We start from the raw sequence: 18,683 nt of genomic DNA on the forward strand, positions 1-18,683 counted from the left end.
ATGGTAATTTGATCCATGAGAACTAGATGAGACTATCATGACTGAATATAGGTATAAAATAAAAGACATACAAGGACTGAGCTATATGTAACTCCAATATTATGGATCATGGAGAAGGGAAGGAATCAACCAGAGAGACTAAGGAGCAACCAATAAGGTAGTAGGAAATCAAGAATATGGTGTCTTGGTAGCAGAGTGAAGAACAAATTTCAATGACAGACTTATAAAAAGTGTCAAGTGCTACTGACAGGTCAAATAAGATAAAGACTAAGAACTGACCATTAGATTTAGCAATATGTTGATTGTTGAAGACCTTGAGAAAAACAGGTTTAGTGGAGTGGTAAAGACAAAACCGTAATTTGAGAGAATTTCAGAATGAGAAGTAGGAGTTTGAGACCATCAGTATAAACAAATTTTGAGAATTTTGCTATAAAGAATTCAAGCCACATTTCCATACCATGGAATTTATTATCAGAAGAAATGTGGTGCTTGATGATTCCCTGAGCAGCAAAGCCTTAAGAGTAAAAGAAGCAGAAAACATCAAAAGAAGAAGGTAAGAAAATGAAATGAAAATGGATGCAACATGTCTATTAGGATGATTTTAGTTGAATTTATTTTATTTAACAAACACTGATACATTGCTATGTGTCAAGCACTATTCAAGGATTTATAAATACAATTCAATCAATAATCTTCCAATTCTCAAAATTCATTTGAGATTGCCCTTTTTCCAACCTTTAAATGTACTCTGACATGAGCCCACAATTTTATCTTCTTCTCTGTTTATACTGTTTCCCTAAGTGAAGTTTTCCAGACCTATGACTTCAATAATATCTATTTACTGATAGCCTTTAACTATGTATTGCCTAGCCCCCAAATTTAATGTTTTAGCTTGATGGGAAAGGGAATTTTTAGTTTTTAATATTTTAGCTTGTATTTTCAATTCTCCCACAATGGAACATGTACTGCTTCTTTTATAAAATGTTTAAAATTTCTTCAAAGGAGGTAATAATTCATGAAATTATATTCACACTGATAGATAAATTAAGACTGACAATTGACCACTGCATCTAGCAACATGGAAGTCACTGGTGTCCTTAACAAGATCCATTTTGGTGGAGTAGGGGGAGAAAAATCTGCCTGGAATAGTTTGGCAGTTCCTCAATGGGTTAGGGTATGACCAGCAATTACACCCCTAGGTATATACCCAAGAGACTTGAAAACATTATGTCCACACCAAAACATGTACCCAAACATTCAGAGCAACACAGCAACATAACATCCTAGTAGCCAAATGTGTACACAACCCAAATGTCCATAAACAAATGAATGATAAAGTGTGTTATATCCATACAGTGGAATATTACTCGGCAATTAAAAAAAGAATTAAGTACTAATACATGCCACAACACAGATGAAACTTTAAAACATTAAGCTAAGTGAAAGAAACCAGTCACAAAGGGACATATATTGAATGATTCATTCCATGCATATGAATATCCCAAACAGGCAAATTTATAGAGACAGAAAGTGTTGGTGGTTGCCAAAGGCTGGGGAAAGGAGGGTCTGGGGAGTGACTGCTAATGGGTAGGAGGTTTTTTGGGGGTAATGAAAATGTTCTAAAATTAGATCATGTTGATGGTTGCACAACTCTGTGAATATAACCACCGAGTTGTACACTTCAAAAGAGTGAACTTTATGATATACAAATTATCTTAACAAAGCTGTTACAAAAACCCAAAAAGGGAAGAGAATCTAGCTGATGCTCAGTTTGCATTTGTTCTACTCCCTCTCAGTATTTTTTGACTTACTGTTTTCTATTTTGTTGCCAAGGTCCAGGTTTTATTTGACCCTACTTCCAGGAATTTGTTAATCATTTTTAAAAAATAACCTTTTCCTCCCCCTTAATCCCCATCTTTACACCATTCTCCAACTCGCCAAATCAAAGATAACCAGATAGGAAAATGTCTGCCTCTATTATGAAAAACTACACTTTACAATTTTAAAAAGTTTTTAATGTGGCCATGTTCAGATTTACTTTTCACACAATCCAAGTCACATATGTACATATTCCCCCACCCCACCAAAAAAGGAAGCATTTGCCTAGGAATAATAACATATCACTTTAAGCAAACAATACGCTATATAGCCTGAATTCTAAAACCCATTTTGTATTGTATGAAACTATTTTGTAAAAGTTACAAAACAAATGTCCCTCACTCTTGAGAAATGTTTGAATTTTTAAATAATGCTGCTATAATACATTTTCTTTCATGAAATTTTTTAAAAACTTACAACAATGGTGAGTAGAATGTATCATGTTATAGGTAAAGAGACATATACATATACAAGCCCATTGGAAAAGCTAAGTTTAGAGCTGATTTCCTCTGTTCGATTGTATAATTTAAAAAGTACACAATAATTACCTATTGTTGGAATAACATCTGAGCAATTTAGCTAAATGTACAAACAATAACAAATATTCAAACTTGGGGAATTCAAGTTAAAGTAATAGAAAAATAGAAAACTTTTCCTTCCAAAAAAAGGTATCTAGACAAAGATTCAGATACCCCATGAGATTATTCACAAAAGTCATATAATCAACCTTTTCTGTATTCCTTAAATAAAATTTTATAATCAACTGATGAAAAGACAAGTTTCATATTCAAAGACACTTTCAGAATGCATCTATAATTAACTCAGTGCTAAAGTATATGAAAAAACACAGCTATTTCACTGAAGTCTTTACGTATAGCAACATTTTATTATTTTTGGTGCATCTTCTTACGCATTTCTTCAAGAGCTGCTTCTTTTTCTCTCAGCACCTGCTTAAGTCTTCTTATTTTTTCATCTCTAATGGTTTCTTCTAACTCTGGTTGTGTCATGGGGAAAATATCTTCAGTATAATTTTTATTGAAGGAATGGCTTTGCTCAAAAGCTGTATTTGAAGTCAATGTGCCTTTCTCTTGGTTCCCATGGGTACAGTGTTCTACCTCAGATCTCTTTTCTTCCCTGGTTTTGTTGCGGCCTCTGAGAATGTTATGGTGTGATACATTTGAAGTTGGTAAAATACTGCTAACGAGTTGGGAACTGGTGACATTAGTTCCTCCATTTACAGTTGTGTTATAAACACTCTCAGTTCTTCTCTTCTTTGTGTGATCCATCTTCTTACTGGTTTTTGCTTTTCTTTTCTTATCAAAACCCTGTTGCAATGTTGAGTAAGATTCCAAAAGAAAAACAAAATATTATTGCTGAATAGTGTGCTCTCGAATTTAACAAAGTTTGCAGATACAAATATTTAGCCATTAAATTCAACTCAACAAAATATAATTCACATATTCCTGCTTAAGTCAAATATTAGAAGCTATATTGATCTACTATGAAAACCTAACAACCATTTGTGAAGAGCATAAGAAACAGAATTTATTTATTTTTCCTCTGCAGAGTAGGCACATAGGGAAGATTATCACTGAGAAAGGTTGACTGGTTTCATATCTGAAGTTCAGGATATTATACAATAATGAAATATTTATAAGTAGAATGACAGTAAGCATAGTTATAGAGATTTTATTTTCATCATTATTGTGTAGATTTCTTAAGATGTTTAAATTAAAGTAATAATGCAGTGAGTATCTGCATGCTTATATTTTCCCTGCATTTCTGTCATTTCTTTTCTTTTCTTTTTCTTTTTTATTTTTTTTGGCTGTGCCATGTGGCTTGCAGGATCTTAGTTCCCTGACCAGGAATTGAACTGGGACCCTCAGCAGTGAGAGCTTGGAGTCCTAACCACTGGACTGGTAGGGAATTCCCTAAAGCAACATTTTTAATTAACTGGGGATGCATTTTTACCTGTGCATGTATGGTTCTTCTTAACATTGTTTTAGTATAATACATATATGTGCAAATTTGGTAACAACTATCATTCATATTAATGCACAAGACTAAAAAAAAATCAAGAAAATTAATACATTCATATATCTTTGGAGTACCTACAAAGGACACTTTAAAATCTATTACCTGTTTTCTGCCTTCCTCCTTCACTATAAACTCTGTCTCTTTGTAAGTATCACTTTTCACCAAACAGCTAAAGGAATCAAAACCTCCTCCAGAGCCCAAATGGTGAGGAATCCGAGTAAGGCACACTCTCAAATCTTTAGTGAGACCAAATATCTTTCTAAGTTCAGCATCATTGTTCAGATATGAGGCCTTATTGCTTCTTCCTTGGGAATTGTTCTTGTCATTTCTTTCTTGAGTAACTTTTTCTAATGTTGATGCCATCTCATTCTGGATCTGGAAATAGGAAAAGAAAACACACAAACAATACTGCCAATTACTTAAGCTATTTTATCGGACTAGCAACTAAGTGATTACCTCATCTTACTTAAATTGCTATGCTTTAAAGTCCTAAATGATTGGATTGTATTACTCTTGCCTTACCACCCACATTTGAAAAGCTGAACTTAACTGAGCAAAACCAAAATGTTCTCCTACAATTTTACTTTCTTGTACTAGGAAAGTAACAGGTAGTTAATTCTCAAACAAATGAAATGAGAATACAGACTAATGATAAGTTAAAAATAATCAATATAACATTATGTTGGAAATTGTCATCTTTTGGAAAACTCATAGCTTTAATCAATCTTTTACTTAATCAGAATTTACCTCCTTACATCTCTGGAGTTCATTGAATTCTGTACTGAAGGGGAGAAATACTGAATATTATTAAGTAGACCTCTAAGAAGGAAAAGGTGGGTACAAATATTTAGTGATTACACATACACATATCTTAAGTAGAACAGAAGGATAACTATGTGGATATGTTGAGTAATTGAATGAGTCAGAAAGAAGGGCTAAAAAGAGGAACAGGAGACTTGTATACTAAAAAAACAAAAAACAACCAAACAATCCAATCAAGATGTTGATAAATTCTTTTTCCACAAATGACTGAAGGGTATTAATTAGCCATATACTGCCCCTTCTACCATCTACCTAAAAAAGTTGCCAGATATCTCCCTACCACCACAAAACAAACAAACAAATCCCAGCTCTGCTCTGTGCATAATATTAATCTCTTCATATACTAAAAGTAAGCTCTTAAGTATATATGTATGCATGTATATGTATTTATGTATACAAATATATGTATGTATGTGTATATATATATATATATCTACACACACACACAATTTTACTGAGCTTTGAATTCACATTATCCTTCTCCAACTCTTCTAAGTCTTGTTGCTCTGTGATTTGTTTGTTTAATTTTGCTTTGAAGACTTGGCATGCCAAATGATTCTAGAGAAAAATACTGCTTCAGCTCTATTACACTCCTCAAACATTTCCTTCAGATGAAAGCTTTGACTTAATTAAGCATTCATGTGCATATGGTATGTGTGTGATGAAGAGGAGGATGGGAGAGGAGGGACAGAGAGGTATCATAGATAACTAACTTTGAGAATTAAGATAGAAAAATTTTCTATATACATAGATAAAAAGAACACCCTAACATGGGAAAATTACCTTTGGTTCTTGGTCTCTGAAAACACACTGTTGTGAAGTAACAGTTGTTGCATCAACAGAGGAACTTATTTTCTCTATGCTGTGGATGATATTTCCTTTTCTGGGGGAATTTTGTCCTGTACTAAATCCATCTGGAAAGTCTGGCTTTGAGAATAAAGTCTTACTCTGCTTTAAGTAGTTAATGGATTGGTTCATACTATGTGGGTTTGGGGTAGAAAGAGATGGTTTCTCCACTTTCTTATTCTTCTCTGCACTTAGATTGGCCATGGAAGCAAGCTGAGTATTTGAAAGTGATTTTGTCTCCATCTGGGAAGATTTACTTTTAGCCAAAACAATATTTACAACCTCTCTGGATATTTCTGTGACTGGACTTGAACTTACTATCTGTGATGTATCTTTTCTTGGCGGAATATCAGGAGAAACAGAATTCTCTTGGTCAATTTGTGATGGCAAAACATCTGTCCCCTTTTTAGCCAATAGATAGACTTTCCCATTAAACATAACCAAAGCATTATCTTTAATAGGCATACTTTTGGATTGTGTCCCACCAGGACTGATGGTACTCAATGGTGGCATATTCACAGTATTATCTCCCAAACTTTTCCTATCTACAAAAGTTTTTAAAATCTTTGAAGCCACATTATTTGAAGATTTAACAGGAACAAGAGATGGAGTGCAAGGCTGTAGATTTTCTTGAAAAATCCATTTCACTGGAGCAGCTTGAGAATGCTGACCACCTTTTAATTGTGTCTCTTTAGCAACATTCATTGGAATCTGTGTGGTATTTAGTATCATTGGCTTTGCTATTTCTGTAACACGTTTTGGGTAAATGTTTTGAAAGTTCTTGGTAACTACATTTTTCACTGTATTTACAGGAGATACATAAATAACAGTTGGTATTTGGGAGGCCTCAACTGTTCCTGAGGTACTTGTGGTTGCAGTTGCAAGTATCTTTTGCCGAACTGAAGGAGGCAATGAAGACGCTGGTACAGATTTCACTTCAGCATGGGCTGGAATCTGTAAATGATGCCCAGAAGGCAAAACCGGAGACTTCACAGTCATTGGAAGACTCTGGGTATTTACTAAAATATAAGATGAATCATTTTGTGTTGAGGAGGGAGAAACAGCAAACGTTTGCATGGTGAGTCCATCAATTTTCACACCATGACTCTGAACTTTAGAAACTGATGAGGTAAAATTTTCAGTTCCCACAGAAGTAACTCTAACTTTTTCTGCTGTGTCTACTGTTCTTGTAAGAAAATAGTTTGAAGAACTGGCTGGCTGAAAAATGGGCAATTGAACTGATGCACTTGTGGAAGAGCTGGAAATCTGAGTCTGAAAAGTAACTTGAACTGGATTTCCTGTATTCCCTTTCAAAGCATCAGACATGACTGTAGATTGAACTAGTGGTATAAGATTTCCAGAGGAATTAGGAATTGGAAGTAATTGCAGAAGATTTTTTCCATCCGAGCCAATCGTCTGAACTACTTGGTACATGCAGCCTGAAACACTTAAAAGAACATTGCGTAAATAAATACAACATACTACACGGTATATACATTTTATTTAAAAACAAGTATTTGCAAATACTATGTTTTAAAAATAAAAATTTATAAAATATAATAACGTAAGTATGTAATTTGTCACTTTGAGATTTCAAAGTGAAATACTGCAAAAGAAAGATTTTGAAGAAGTAGAATAGATAATCAAAGATATGGTCAGCTTTGATTTAGATCTCCTCACATGATTAGGCAATGGGTATAAGATATCAGCATTTATTCCTAAAAGTAGACTTTTCTAAGTTTTACCCTGTATAAAATTTCAGCTACTAGAATATGCTCCTCTTAAACTATTAGCATCCTTCCTTCTTTTCCTTAAATTCTTTCCTCTAGTCCTTCTCCTTTACTATTATTGACCAGGATTCTTATTTTACCTCCATGTATGCTTATTCTATTTCCCTCGCTCTTTTCTCCCCCTACCCAATCTGTTCTGTATTCTTCCCACTGATAATGACAAGTTCTACTGTCAGCTATTCTTGTGCTTAAGGCATCTCTTAAGATGATACCTTAGTTTGCCACATTTCTGGAGACTAAACTGAGTTACTCATGTAGGAACCAGTTTCTTCTTTGATTTATTGTTCCAGCATGTTTGATGTTTGGTGTTAAACAGCTCTTGGTATGGCAATTACTCATGTTAGTTCCAATTGTCGGTCAACCCATATTTATAATAGCAACATCATTTCAGCTGAATGGTTTTCAGTGAATGTGGCATACACTGAAAGTCAATAATTTTTTTAACTTAGCCTACTTTGATTCTATTAGTAGTTATCAGCTATTACTTAGTACAGATTGTCTGAATTTTTTTTAAAAAATCCAATATAATCTGTATCTGTTTGTATAATCAATTATTTGTAGATTACTTAAATGCAGACATCTCAAGTTATACATACCCGAAACCATCCTTCAGTTCTTGGAAAATACTAAACCCTCATGGGACTCAGGGTGACTACACATGCTACTTAGTTATTCTTCACCTACCCATATACTCAACTCTCAACATAAATGATACTTCCCAGAAGATACATTCTCTGGCCATCTTAACTACCCTTGCTCTTCCTTCACAGGTAATAATATTACATCTGTTAATTTCCTTCATGGTACATATCACAAGTTGTCATCATATATTAATGTTTTTTTTCCACTGGTCTACATATTCTCTCTCATACTAAATTCCAGCAATATGGGTACAGAGTCCATGTCCTTTAGACCCAATATGGCCTTACATGACTAAGATTAAATGAAAAAAATTTAAGAATGAAAAATAATAATAATTAGAATTCTCAGTAGTGTAAAGGTGTGTTTTACTGCCTATAGGTGTTTTTAAAGCCTCAGGTATTAATACAAATCAAAGCCAAAAATTCTATGTATCCTAGGAAGCACTGGATTCAGTTTTACCTTTCTGCAACCCCAAATAACATAATTATATCCTTATAAATATTTAAAAGTTTTCTGGCCCTTTGATAGCACTTCAAAATGTTATATTTACTTTCAATAAATTAAAAGTTAATCTCTAAAGAAGTATGAACATAAAGAAAAGTATGAATTCTTGCTTTGACAGCTTGAAGAAGAAAACCCACCTTCACCTTCTCCCTATCCCCCAAAAAGCAAATAAAAACTGGATCAGAACTTAATTAAACCAAAATTTACTGAGTGTCTGTTATGGTTTAGGCACCAGACTCAGTTATGTAGCTCAGTAAGCTACAGCCTGGGGCCAAGTCTGGCCCCCTCCCTGTTTTTGTATAGTACACAAGCTATGAATGGTCTTTATATTTTAATTTTTAAAAATCACAAAAATAACATTTTGTGATATATGAAAATTGTTTCAAAACTCTGTATCCATAAATAAAGTTTTATTAGTACACAGTCACACCCATTTTTGATGTATTGTACATGGCTGCTTTCTGCTGCAACAACAGAGTTAAGTAGTTGCAGCAAAGATCACATGGCCTATAAAGCCTAAATATTTACTATCTGGTCCTTTACAGAAAATGTTTGCTAGCCTGTAAGCTAGTTCAACCCACAATCCCTAAAAGAACTTAAAATGCTAGGTACATGGACATGTAAATAGGCAATTTTTATTGAGATAAATGATGTATTTGGAAGAGTACAAAAATGCTCACTCCTTTTCTTTAAACATTTCCTTCCCAAGGTTTCCTAGATATGACATACTTCTATCCCTGTAGTGACTCCTCAGTCTTCTTTGCCAACTCATCCTGCTTGAATCAACCTTAAAATGTTGGAATTCACCAAAGCTTAGAGTAAATTCTTCTCTTCTTATTCTGTAAGCTTTCCCCCAGATGATTTATTTTATATGCGTGACTTCAATTAAATTTCCATTTATTTATCAACAATTCAAATAGTTATATCTTAGCTCTTTTGAGATTCAGGCTTATATGTCCAACTTCCCTCTTGACATTTCCATTCAGAACCTCAAATGCACCTAAAACTCAACATGGTCTTTTCCAGTGTTTTTCCTTCAGTAAATGGCATCCAAACTATCTTAGATGCCTAAATCTGCACAAGTAATTCTAGCTTTCTTATCATCTGTATTCAACCTATCACAAAATCCTGTTGATATTAACTCCTAAATTTCTCTTGATCTATTCAATCGTTTCCAAATCAATTGTTCTCACTCTAGTCCATCTCTGGCTTGGTCTATTATGGTAGCTTCATAACTGGTCTTTTCCTCAGTCTACCATCTCCTCTTCAAATTACTCAGCACTCTAACGCTAGCCCTTCCTTGCTTAAAACATTTCATCAGCTTCCCACCTTCTTTGAGTGGTAGAAAGAAAACCAAGAGATTCTGGTGCAATGGAAGCCAAAGGAAGAGAGAATTTCAAAAAAATTGGGCAATTCTATTGAAAGTTTCTGAGAGGCCAAGTAGGATGCAGGTTAAAAATGTATACTGGAATTAATTGCATGAGGATCATTGATGGCTTTAAAAGAGCAGTTTGGTGGGGAAAGAAGTTGGTAGGAGTGAATATGAAGAAAGAGTATGAAGACAGCAAGGACAGACAACTCTTTTATGAACTTTGACTGTAAGAGGAAGAGAAAAACTGGCAAGCAGCTGGAAATTAAATGGGGTCAAAGAAAAGATCTTTTCTTCTTTCTTTTTTTTTTAATGTTAGGTGAACTAGAGCATAAATACTCATGTGAGCCAATGAAAGGAAGAGACTGGTAATAAAGGAGAAAGAGGGGTAATTAATAATGTAAAGTTTGAAAAGGAGGTAGGAAATTGAGACCATAAGACAGTTGAAGGGACTGAACCTTAAAGAGAGCTGGAGAAGTATCTCTTTTCATCAGAACTGGAAGAGAGGTTAGATGCATTTGCAGGTAAGTTTAAAGCTTTGGCGTTAGAAGGTTGAGGTAATTCTGATCTAGTGGCTTTTACTTGCACTATGAAATAAGGACATGACATCATTTGCTAAGAAGAGCAAGAACAGGGAGAGATTTGAGGACAATCAAAAAGATTTGAAACAGTCTTTGTGAAAAAATAAGCTGACCTCAGAAAATATCAGTCATCAGGCAGTGTTGATGGCCCAGGGAGATAGGTAATGATCATGAATTCATAGTAATACCAACCTGTGCTCATGAGAGCCTCGTTTCACTAGGTATAGGCAGAGAAAGTAAATCACTGAGTTCATCCAAGATTGGGGTGGCTTCAGAAGGGTATAACAAAAATCAAAGAGGAGCAAAAGATTTTAGGGTACTGAAAAAAATTATCAGATGATGAAATGCAGAATCTATACTAGATGGGAAGGAAATGAGAACATAAAAGGCTAATGTATAGGGAGAAAATAAAGGGAATGGACTGAGGGCCAGATAAAGAATAGTCAGAGTGGGAATACTTAAACAACTAAGCTAAAATATAGGAGCTGGTGTTTGGAAAGCAGGATGCCTAAATCAAGAATTTTGTAGATGCAGCAATTTCATCTGATAACAAGAACTACAGAATTGGATAGCTGGTGATAGAATGGAGAAAAAACTGAGGAAAAAGATCTTTGTACTGAAAGACCAGGTGACAAAGAGGTTATCCATACAGATGCTAAAGTCATGTAGGATTAGAGAGAAGATTGGGATGTGGGTGCCAAGTTCAGTGACAGAAAGTTGGTAGATGGTGTTAATGAACCATAATTAGGACCACCTACCAACTTCCTGTCACTGATATGCCAAAAAGTTGTCTTGAAGCCCACTGTCTTCTGCAATCTATTTTCTTTCCCATTATTCTACGACACCTTATTCTCAAAGATTACAAAATATGTCCTCACAGTTAAATCTGGCTTTATACTCATTCCCTAGGTGCTCTCTGCTGAAATTAACACTGGTAGCTAATTATCCCTCCATCTTGAACCTCTTCCTACCACGATTTCCATTGTGTACAATATTTCTTGTCTTTCTCAATGTTCCCTTTCTTATTCATTTTCTGCATTTTAAGTATCCAACTATGACTTCTCCCCAAAGTACAGTTCTTGACCCTGTTTTTCCTTTAACACATTCTTCCTTTGTAAATCAACCATACTTCAATAAAAAAATAAAATTTAAAAAAGGCATTCTTCCTTAAAGACTGCACCAAGGTAACAGTTCAAACCTTCAACTATTACCTTCAACTATCTCTTCTGCAATAATGACTCTCATGTTATATCCTTTTATTCTATCCCCTAATATTGACCTCAATTCCATATTTGTGATGTCTGACCAAACATTTTCACTTTTAATACCATTACTTTAAAGTTAAAATTACTCTGTACTGAAAACTACTACTCTATCTTACCATCCAGTCATGTGTCAGCACTACTGTTTTCCAGGTCACTTAGGTCTTAAATCACCTAGTAATCTCTATCTTTACCACCCTCTTTATTCACCTTTAATTCACCCACAGTACTTTGTATAGATGCTTACAAAGGATAAACATTCAATAAATGTATACTGAATGAATCACCAAGTCTATAAAGTTTTTTTTCTTTTTTACAGCTCTTACTCAAATTCTCTTTCTTTACCTTTGCCACTTCTACTTCCTAGATCAGACCTGCATCACCTTGTATCTAGTCCTCATTATCTCATCCCTATGTTTGGCTCTGACTTTTAAACTAGTTTTTCTGACTGTGGCCATTATTATTATGTATCTCTGGCAGACTAAATCATTGTTTTCATCCTGTTACCTCCTTGCTCAAAGTTTCAGTAATTCATCATTGCCAATTCAGCCTGACATGAAAATCATCTACAATCTAGCCCCAACCAATCTCTACAACAGTACTGCCTAGAACGTCTCAGCATAAAATCTCTGGTCTTACCAGAAAGGTCTCTACTATTCTGGATTGTCTCATGTACATTATTTACTCTAAGTATTCTTTAAGTTTTTTTTTTTTCTTCTCTAACAATTTAAAACATAGTTATAAATTGAGGATCAATCTATCTTCTCCATGAAATATCTGCTAGTCACTCAAACTCATATTAATTTCTTCCAACTTGGAATCCCTAAAGCACTCTCATTGGTGCCACTAATGCTATATATAGCATTATATATAATGAGTTATATAATGCCTTCTATATGGCCTTTGATCTATTAGCTAATTTAAAAAAATGAGTAAAGTATTTTTTTTCTCAGTGAGATTGAAACCCCTTATGGTCAGAGACTATATCATTTATTCTGTAACTGTTCTTCCAATACCAAGCACAGTAGGCCCTCAAAAAATTATATAAAAAATAAGGCAGCTCTTTCAAATATTTCAAACATATTGAAATGTCTCAATACCTTTATTGTTTAGTCTCATTTAGTTTATGTACTTCATTTGTCAGTAACACCTGGCTAACAGATTAGAAGCTTCAACAGAGCAGAACACACGCTTTTATAATTAATTATTTGCATGGGGCAAACACATTGTAATTGGCATATTAGTTAAACAAATCACACAGGCTTCTGATACGTCATTCACATACTTTATTATATGGCCCCTATATTTCCGCTTTATAAAAAACATTTATATTGCACAAACTCTTTTCAAATCTAATCACGGATTTTTCCTCTCTTCTCCATTTCCCCTCCATAAAAGGGAAGGAAAATAGTTTCTTCTATGTCAGTATATCAGTAGAGATTCATACAATCTACCAGAGCCCATAAATTCCTTAAGGGTAGGTTATCCTATTCATATCTATATTCTCTACACCTAATAGAGCGACTGGCACACTGTAGACAATATTAGCTGAATTGAATCCTACAAGCTCTAATTTTCTTAAAAATCTGTGATTTCCTAGTAACAAATGGAATGAGTTCTAAAAATTAAACTGAAATGCAGAATGCTAAGGAAAGAAGTGATAAAATCAGGGTGAAATTCATACTTCTTCAATCAATATATTTTTTTTTTCAGCTATAGAAGAGACCTTCCACTTAACATACTAAAACCCTATAAAGATTCTGTTTTCTTAAAGATCATATTCTGTTAGCTAAGGTTAGAACTAAAACTAGAACCAGACTTTGCATCCCATGCTCTGGTTAAGTCACTTAAAAAGAAGAGTAATCAACATATTAATTATTTTAAACCAACTAGGATTTGAACTGAGAAACTACACTGGAAAACTAATACAGTTTAAGGCTTTAAAAGAGAACACAGGAATACATTAGAAAGATTATGGGCTTCTAATCCTGGCTCTTCCAATTATTAGTTGATTGACTTTGGTAAATTTACTTAACCTCTTTGAATCTTTCTTCATTTGTAAAGGTTTGCTATAACTGGTTGGGATTTTAATAAGCTCCCAATATATGTTAGATATCATCTTCCACTAAAATATATAATTGGTGTCCAAGAACTTGTAAATGAATCAAGTGATCCTTTGAAAATGTGAGAAATTTAATAAAAGATATATTAAACATACTTATAATATTATATAACTTCTGACATTTTTGACTATTCTAATTTTGAGTGAAGCATTTACAGATTAGATATGGAATGATAAAAATTTTGCAGGTTACTAAACATTTCGTAGATAATTTTGCAAAATTTTCAACTAAGAGACTTTTTTCCATCTTACTCTCTCTGATTCAACATTATGTACATACATAACATACACAAGTACATAATGTAACAATATATATGATAATATTTACCATATAATATTGTATACATAATAAATGTTATTGTAAACAGTTGTCATTAACTCTAACCCTAATAAACAGTCCAACAAGGTAGGTATTGCCATTCCTATTTTATAGTTGAGTAAACGAAGATTTAGTAATATTAAATAACTTATTCAGAGACATGCTTTCTTGGGCAATCCCATCCATTTTCTTGTATTTATTTTAGCATAACCCCAATATAACAGAGTCCCAAAAATTCATGAATAAACTGAGAGATTAATGAGAAATAGATTTCAGTTAGCCATATGGTATGTGTGTCTTTCTCTCTCTCTCTCTCCCTCTCGTACACGCACACACACACACACAAATCACAAAAGCAAAGATAATAACACTTACACTGTACAAAACTAAATGCACACTAAACTGACAATGAAACATTATCTGTCTAACCAAACCAAGCCCCCTGCTGAAGACACCCATTTTAGCTCCCTATTTAAGAACAAAGGGTCAAAGGCAGATAGAAGCCAACAGCCTATCACTCTCTATTTTCAGCTCTGACCCTGCCTGAGTTTCAGATTCAAATATCTCGCTGATTGCTTTCTTGGTGTATTCCTCACCTCAATTAATTTACCAATATCTACCCAGAAAATTGGCATCATAATTGATCCACTTTTCTTCATGCCAATTCACTGACAAGGTCTGCCTATTTTCCTTTCTATATTTCTTTGAATCCAACCCTTGCTCTACATTAGTTAGTGCAGGCTCTCAGAATATCTGAAAGGACAACTGAAATAGAATCCTTATATGCCAGACCCCTCACCCCCAAATCCACACTGCCATCAGTTACCTAAAACGACACCTGACTATGACAGTTCTTTTCTTAAAATCCTCTGAAGCCTCTCCAACAGATGAAGTCTAATCTTTTCAGCAAACCCTTAAGAGCTCTCTATTTATCCTACTTATTACTAGTAATAAGTCATACTGCTGCTTTTTTTTTTTTTAATCAATTCCCTCTTCCTGGGCATAGCCTGCATTCATCTTTAATTGGATAGCTGAGACTTACATTCCCCAACTCAGCCACTCCAGAAACCTTTCCTACAATTCCCTTTCTGTATGCCCTCACAGCATCATCCTGTGCATAACACTATTAAAAACTGTATTACATCATATCCACCTCTAGACTTAAGGTTTTTCATGGGCATGGCCCATATCCTACTCTTTAGTCAGTCTCTCAATTTAGCACAGTCTGTCACATAGCAGGCACTCAGTGAACATTTTTTAACCAAATGTTTGAACGATACAGATAATAAGTGGTGACCTAGAATATGAACCTAGGTCTCTATAACTCTACCAAGGTCTTTGTAACTCTACTGTACCATTCTGACTTCTGCTTTGCTCTTTGCATATGAAGTCCAAATCTAAATAAACTTAATGTTTACTGTCACAAATATCTTCCAGATTTTTCCTTTGTACTATAAGATTAAATTTGGGTTTTACATTTTATACACTGATGAAGAGATACTTTTTAAACAATAAACATTCTGTATCACAGTACTGAAAAACTTTACAGCAGGAAAGAAGTAACTCAAGAAAAATTCAAGTATCTACAGAAAATAATAAAATCATATAGTCATTTTACACTTATGAAAAAAATGATTTTGTACCATCAAAATATAAGAAAATATAAGAAATATTAAAAAATGAAGCTTCCAATAAACTAAATAGATGACATTAATCCAACTATTTGCAAAAGTATATTTGGACATCATGCAGACTATTACTTATAAAAAAGAATAGAATCAAATATGCAATCAATAACCAAAGTAAATGTCAAATAGTTTCAGAAAGGCATCTTGTAAATGTCCGAAGTATGTGATTTAAAATCTAGAGGATTTGAAGAAATAAATGCATTCAAAAATGATAAAAATAATGCATAAACCAATAAGTTAATGAACTCCAGATAACTGATGAATGTAACTAAAACAGAATTCAACTTGTAATGTTTTAAAAATATAGATAGCCAAAAGAAGTAGAAACTGGATAATAGAGTTAAATTACACAATACACAAAAAGTAAGGTTCTTACTCTATCTAATTTCTGATATTGAAAAAGAATGCAATCCTGAAACAAATTGTGTTAAATTAGGGTAAATCAGATGTTATCAAATATCCAGGTACTAAAACAAGATAGAAGAAATGAACAATCATTAAAGACTAATTCTATTTTTGCATATCTATACAGGGCACTACCTCTGCCTTCCCCCTCAACTTCCACCAAAAAGAAGCCAACAAAAAACATACACGCACAAAAGCTGGCTCTTGTTAAGATCTGAAATACAATGGTTCTTTCTTGGCAGTTCTTCCATATGGTTTTAGCTCAACACTTTTGGTGACCATTTCTCTTTAGAATATTATGCATACTTTTTTAGAGTGTTTATTACAATTAGGTTTTATATCCACTTGTAACTACCTACTTCCTGGGCTAAAATTTGTACAGAAGTAAAGTTGTATCCTTACGATAATAATAATAGCTAACATTTAAATAATGCTTTTCTATTTTTCCTACATTAAGTATTTTAGTATATTCATTCTTTTAATCCTTAAAATACCTCTAGGTGCTCTTATTTACAGACTGGAAACCAGGTCACTTGGCCTCACAAATAGTAACTAGCAAAGCTAGCATTAAACCTAGTGAGCCTGATTTTCTTCAATCATAAATGCTCTTCCATGATTTTTACATCTCCATTTCCATGCTTTCTTCTTCACATTTTCCTTCTGCAGGGACTCGTTAACTTTCTTCTCGCCACTTATTATATACCCACAAACCATGGAGAGTACACCTTAGAATATTCTACCTTAGCTAATAATTTTGTTCCAGTTTTATTTCTTCTTGATTAATATGAGCTTAAAAAAACCACTGAGTTAGTGATAAACTATTGTCTAAATTTACAAATAATTGTCTAAGAAATACTAGAATCTCCCCCTGACAAATGTAGTTCCTCTACATATACATCCAATTCGAGACGACATTCTCATTACACCTGCTTCAAATATGCTGTTCGAAGGGATTAATTTTACATGATAATTTCTCTATTTTCACTTTTCTTTATCTTCAAATAAAGCTATTATTCGAAATTTAAAAAAAAAAATCGATTCCCTTATCCAGAATAATTTTTCAGTTTCTATATTCATATACTCTTATCAATTACACAAAAGTATGTCCTTTCCTTCTCACTAACTCTCTTAAATTACAGCTATTTTCCCTGAAGGTCCAGCGCCACCTGAGCTGCACTTGCTAATCCGCGCGGATTGCTGCGTGTTTTTCTGCGAGTGCGCGAGAATCTTCCAGAAGATTTTGCTCACACAGGCGCGCCGGCCATGTTGATTTTCCTCTCCCGTGGAGATCTACTCTGTCAGCCTATGAAACTTCAGACGCTGGAGTCCTGCGGAGCCAGGGCAGAGGCTGACTGCGTCAGGCTCTGAAGAGGTTTTACGTTTCCGAAAGGGACGTGCTCTAAGGGCTCTAAGTGCCAAACTGCCGCGCACTTCCCCTGGAGTGCTCACCCAGCGGGATCAAAGGCATCTGAATGGCAGAACGTCAGGAAACGACGGCCGACTCGACATCCTGCTAAGAGACGGGCGAGGAGCGGCCATGTCGAGGGAGATTCGAAACCGGTACTTACCAGTGCGAGGCGTTGCCTGACTTTTCCTCTGTAGGTTTCAGGAAGACCCTCTGTAGGTTATTGGACATTTTAGAGGAGTGGGAGGGGCCAGTACATCCAGGAAAGGGGGCAGTGTCGGGGCCGAGGTCCTCCAAGTGGCGAGAACCAGAGCGAGAGAATGTAGGGCTGGAGTTGCCCCGTAGCAGCTCAGAGGGGTTAGAAGCTGAAAGGAGAGCGACGGCGGGCTCTCGAGAGGGCGTATCCTCAGGCTTCGGAGGGAGACGGCGCAGCCGCCACAAACCGGAAGAGTCGAAGAGACTGACGGGGCGGGTCCGTCCCTAACCTCTGAGAAAACAGCCCTGAGTCTCCGCCTCCTCAGCGCCTAGCACATCGCTCCAGAGTCACCGGGAATCAGCGCGGGAGGCGTGGCCTTAATGGCGCCGCCCCTACCGGTGCCGGGTCAGTGGTGAAGACCAAGCCAGACGGGCTCGGCCGACCCCGCCCACCAAAGCCGCCAGCGAGAGCAAAGCTCAGCCTAGCAGCTTCCGGTATCGTCACATCCGGTCGCCAAGGTGAATGGCTCGCTAACGCCCCGCCCTTATGCTGCGATCCAATCGCAGGTGACGTTTGCTGTCTCTTCTTCCGGATCAAGTAACGAATCGCAAAAGAAAATTCTTCAGATACCTACGAAAATAAAATGTTTCCGGGGTCAATCGCAAAGTTTCTTCCTTTGTATTCGCCGCTGTAAGTGTAAGTGTAAGTTTCCTCTCCCGCCAGTGCTTTAAAAGACATCGGAGGGCTCTTTTGAAGCCATATGCACTCCTGGCGTGAGAAAATTTTAGACGCCTGCCTGTGGCAAGCGCCTGTATTA

General features: G+C 35.3%; 1 protein-coding gene across 2 annotated transcripts; it reads right to left on the minus strand.

Moving 5' to 3' along the window:
• Positions 1–646: 646 nt before the first annotated feature.
• On the minus strand, positions 647–18,328 carry LRIF1 (ligand dependent nuclear receptor interacting factor 1). 2 transcript variants are annotated; one of them, XM_059927539.1, is made up of 4 exons: positions 17,834–18,328; positions 5,521–7,030; positions 4,018–4,290; positions 647–3,203 (listed from the first exon to the last, which is right to left on the minus strand). In XM_059927539.1, exons 1-4 carry the CDS (start codon positions 17,899–17,901, stop codon positions 2,766–2,768), a joined length of 2,289 nt encoding a protein of 762 aa, XP_059783522.1. In that variant the 5' UTR covers positions 17,902–18,328; the 3' UTR covers positions 647–2,765. The 2 variants fall into 2 exon arrangements, with proteins under 2 accessions (XP_059783522.1, XP_059783527.1); XM_059927544.1 differs by lacking the exon at positions 5,521–7,030 and having other exon boundaries at positions 17,834–18,293.
• Between the last annotated feature and the right edge of the window lie 355 nt (positions 18,329–18,683).

This window comes from Balaenoptera ricei, chromosome 1, assembly GCF_028023285.1.
Source record: "Balaenoptera ricei isolate mBalRic1 chromosome 1, mBalRic1.hap2, whole genome shotgun sequence".
NCBI lineage: Eukaryota > Metazoa > Chordata > Mammalia > Artiodactyla > Balaenopteridae > Balaenoptera > Balaenoptera ricei.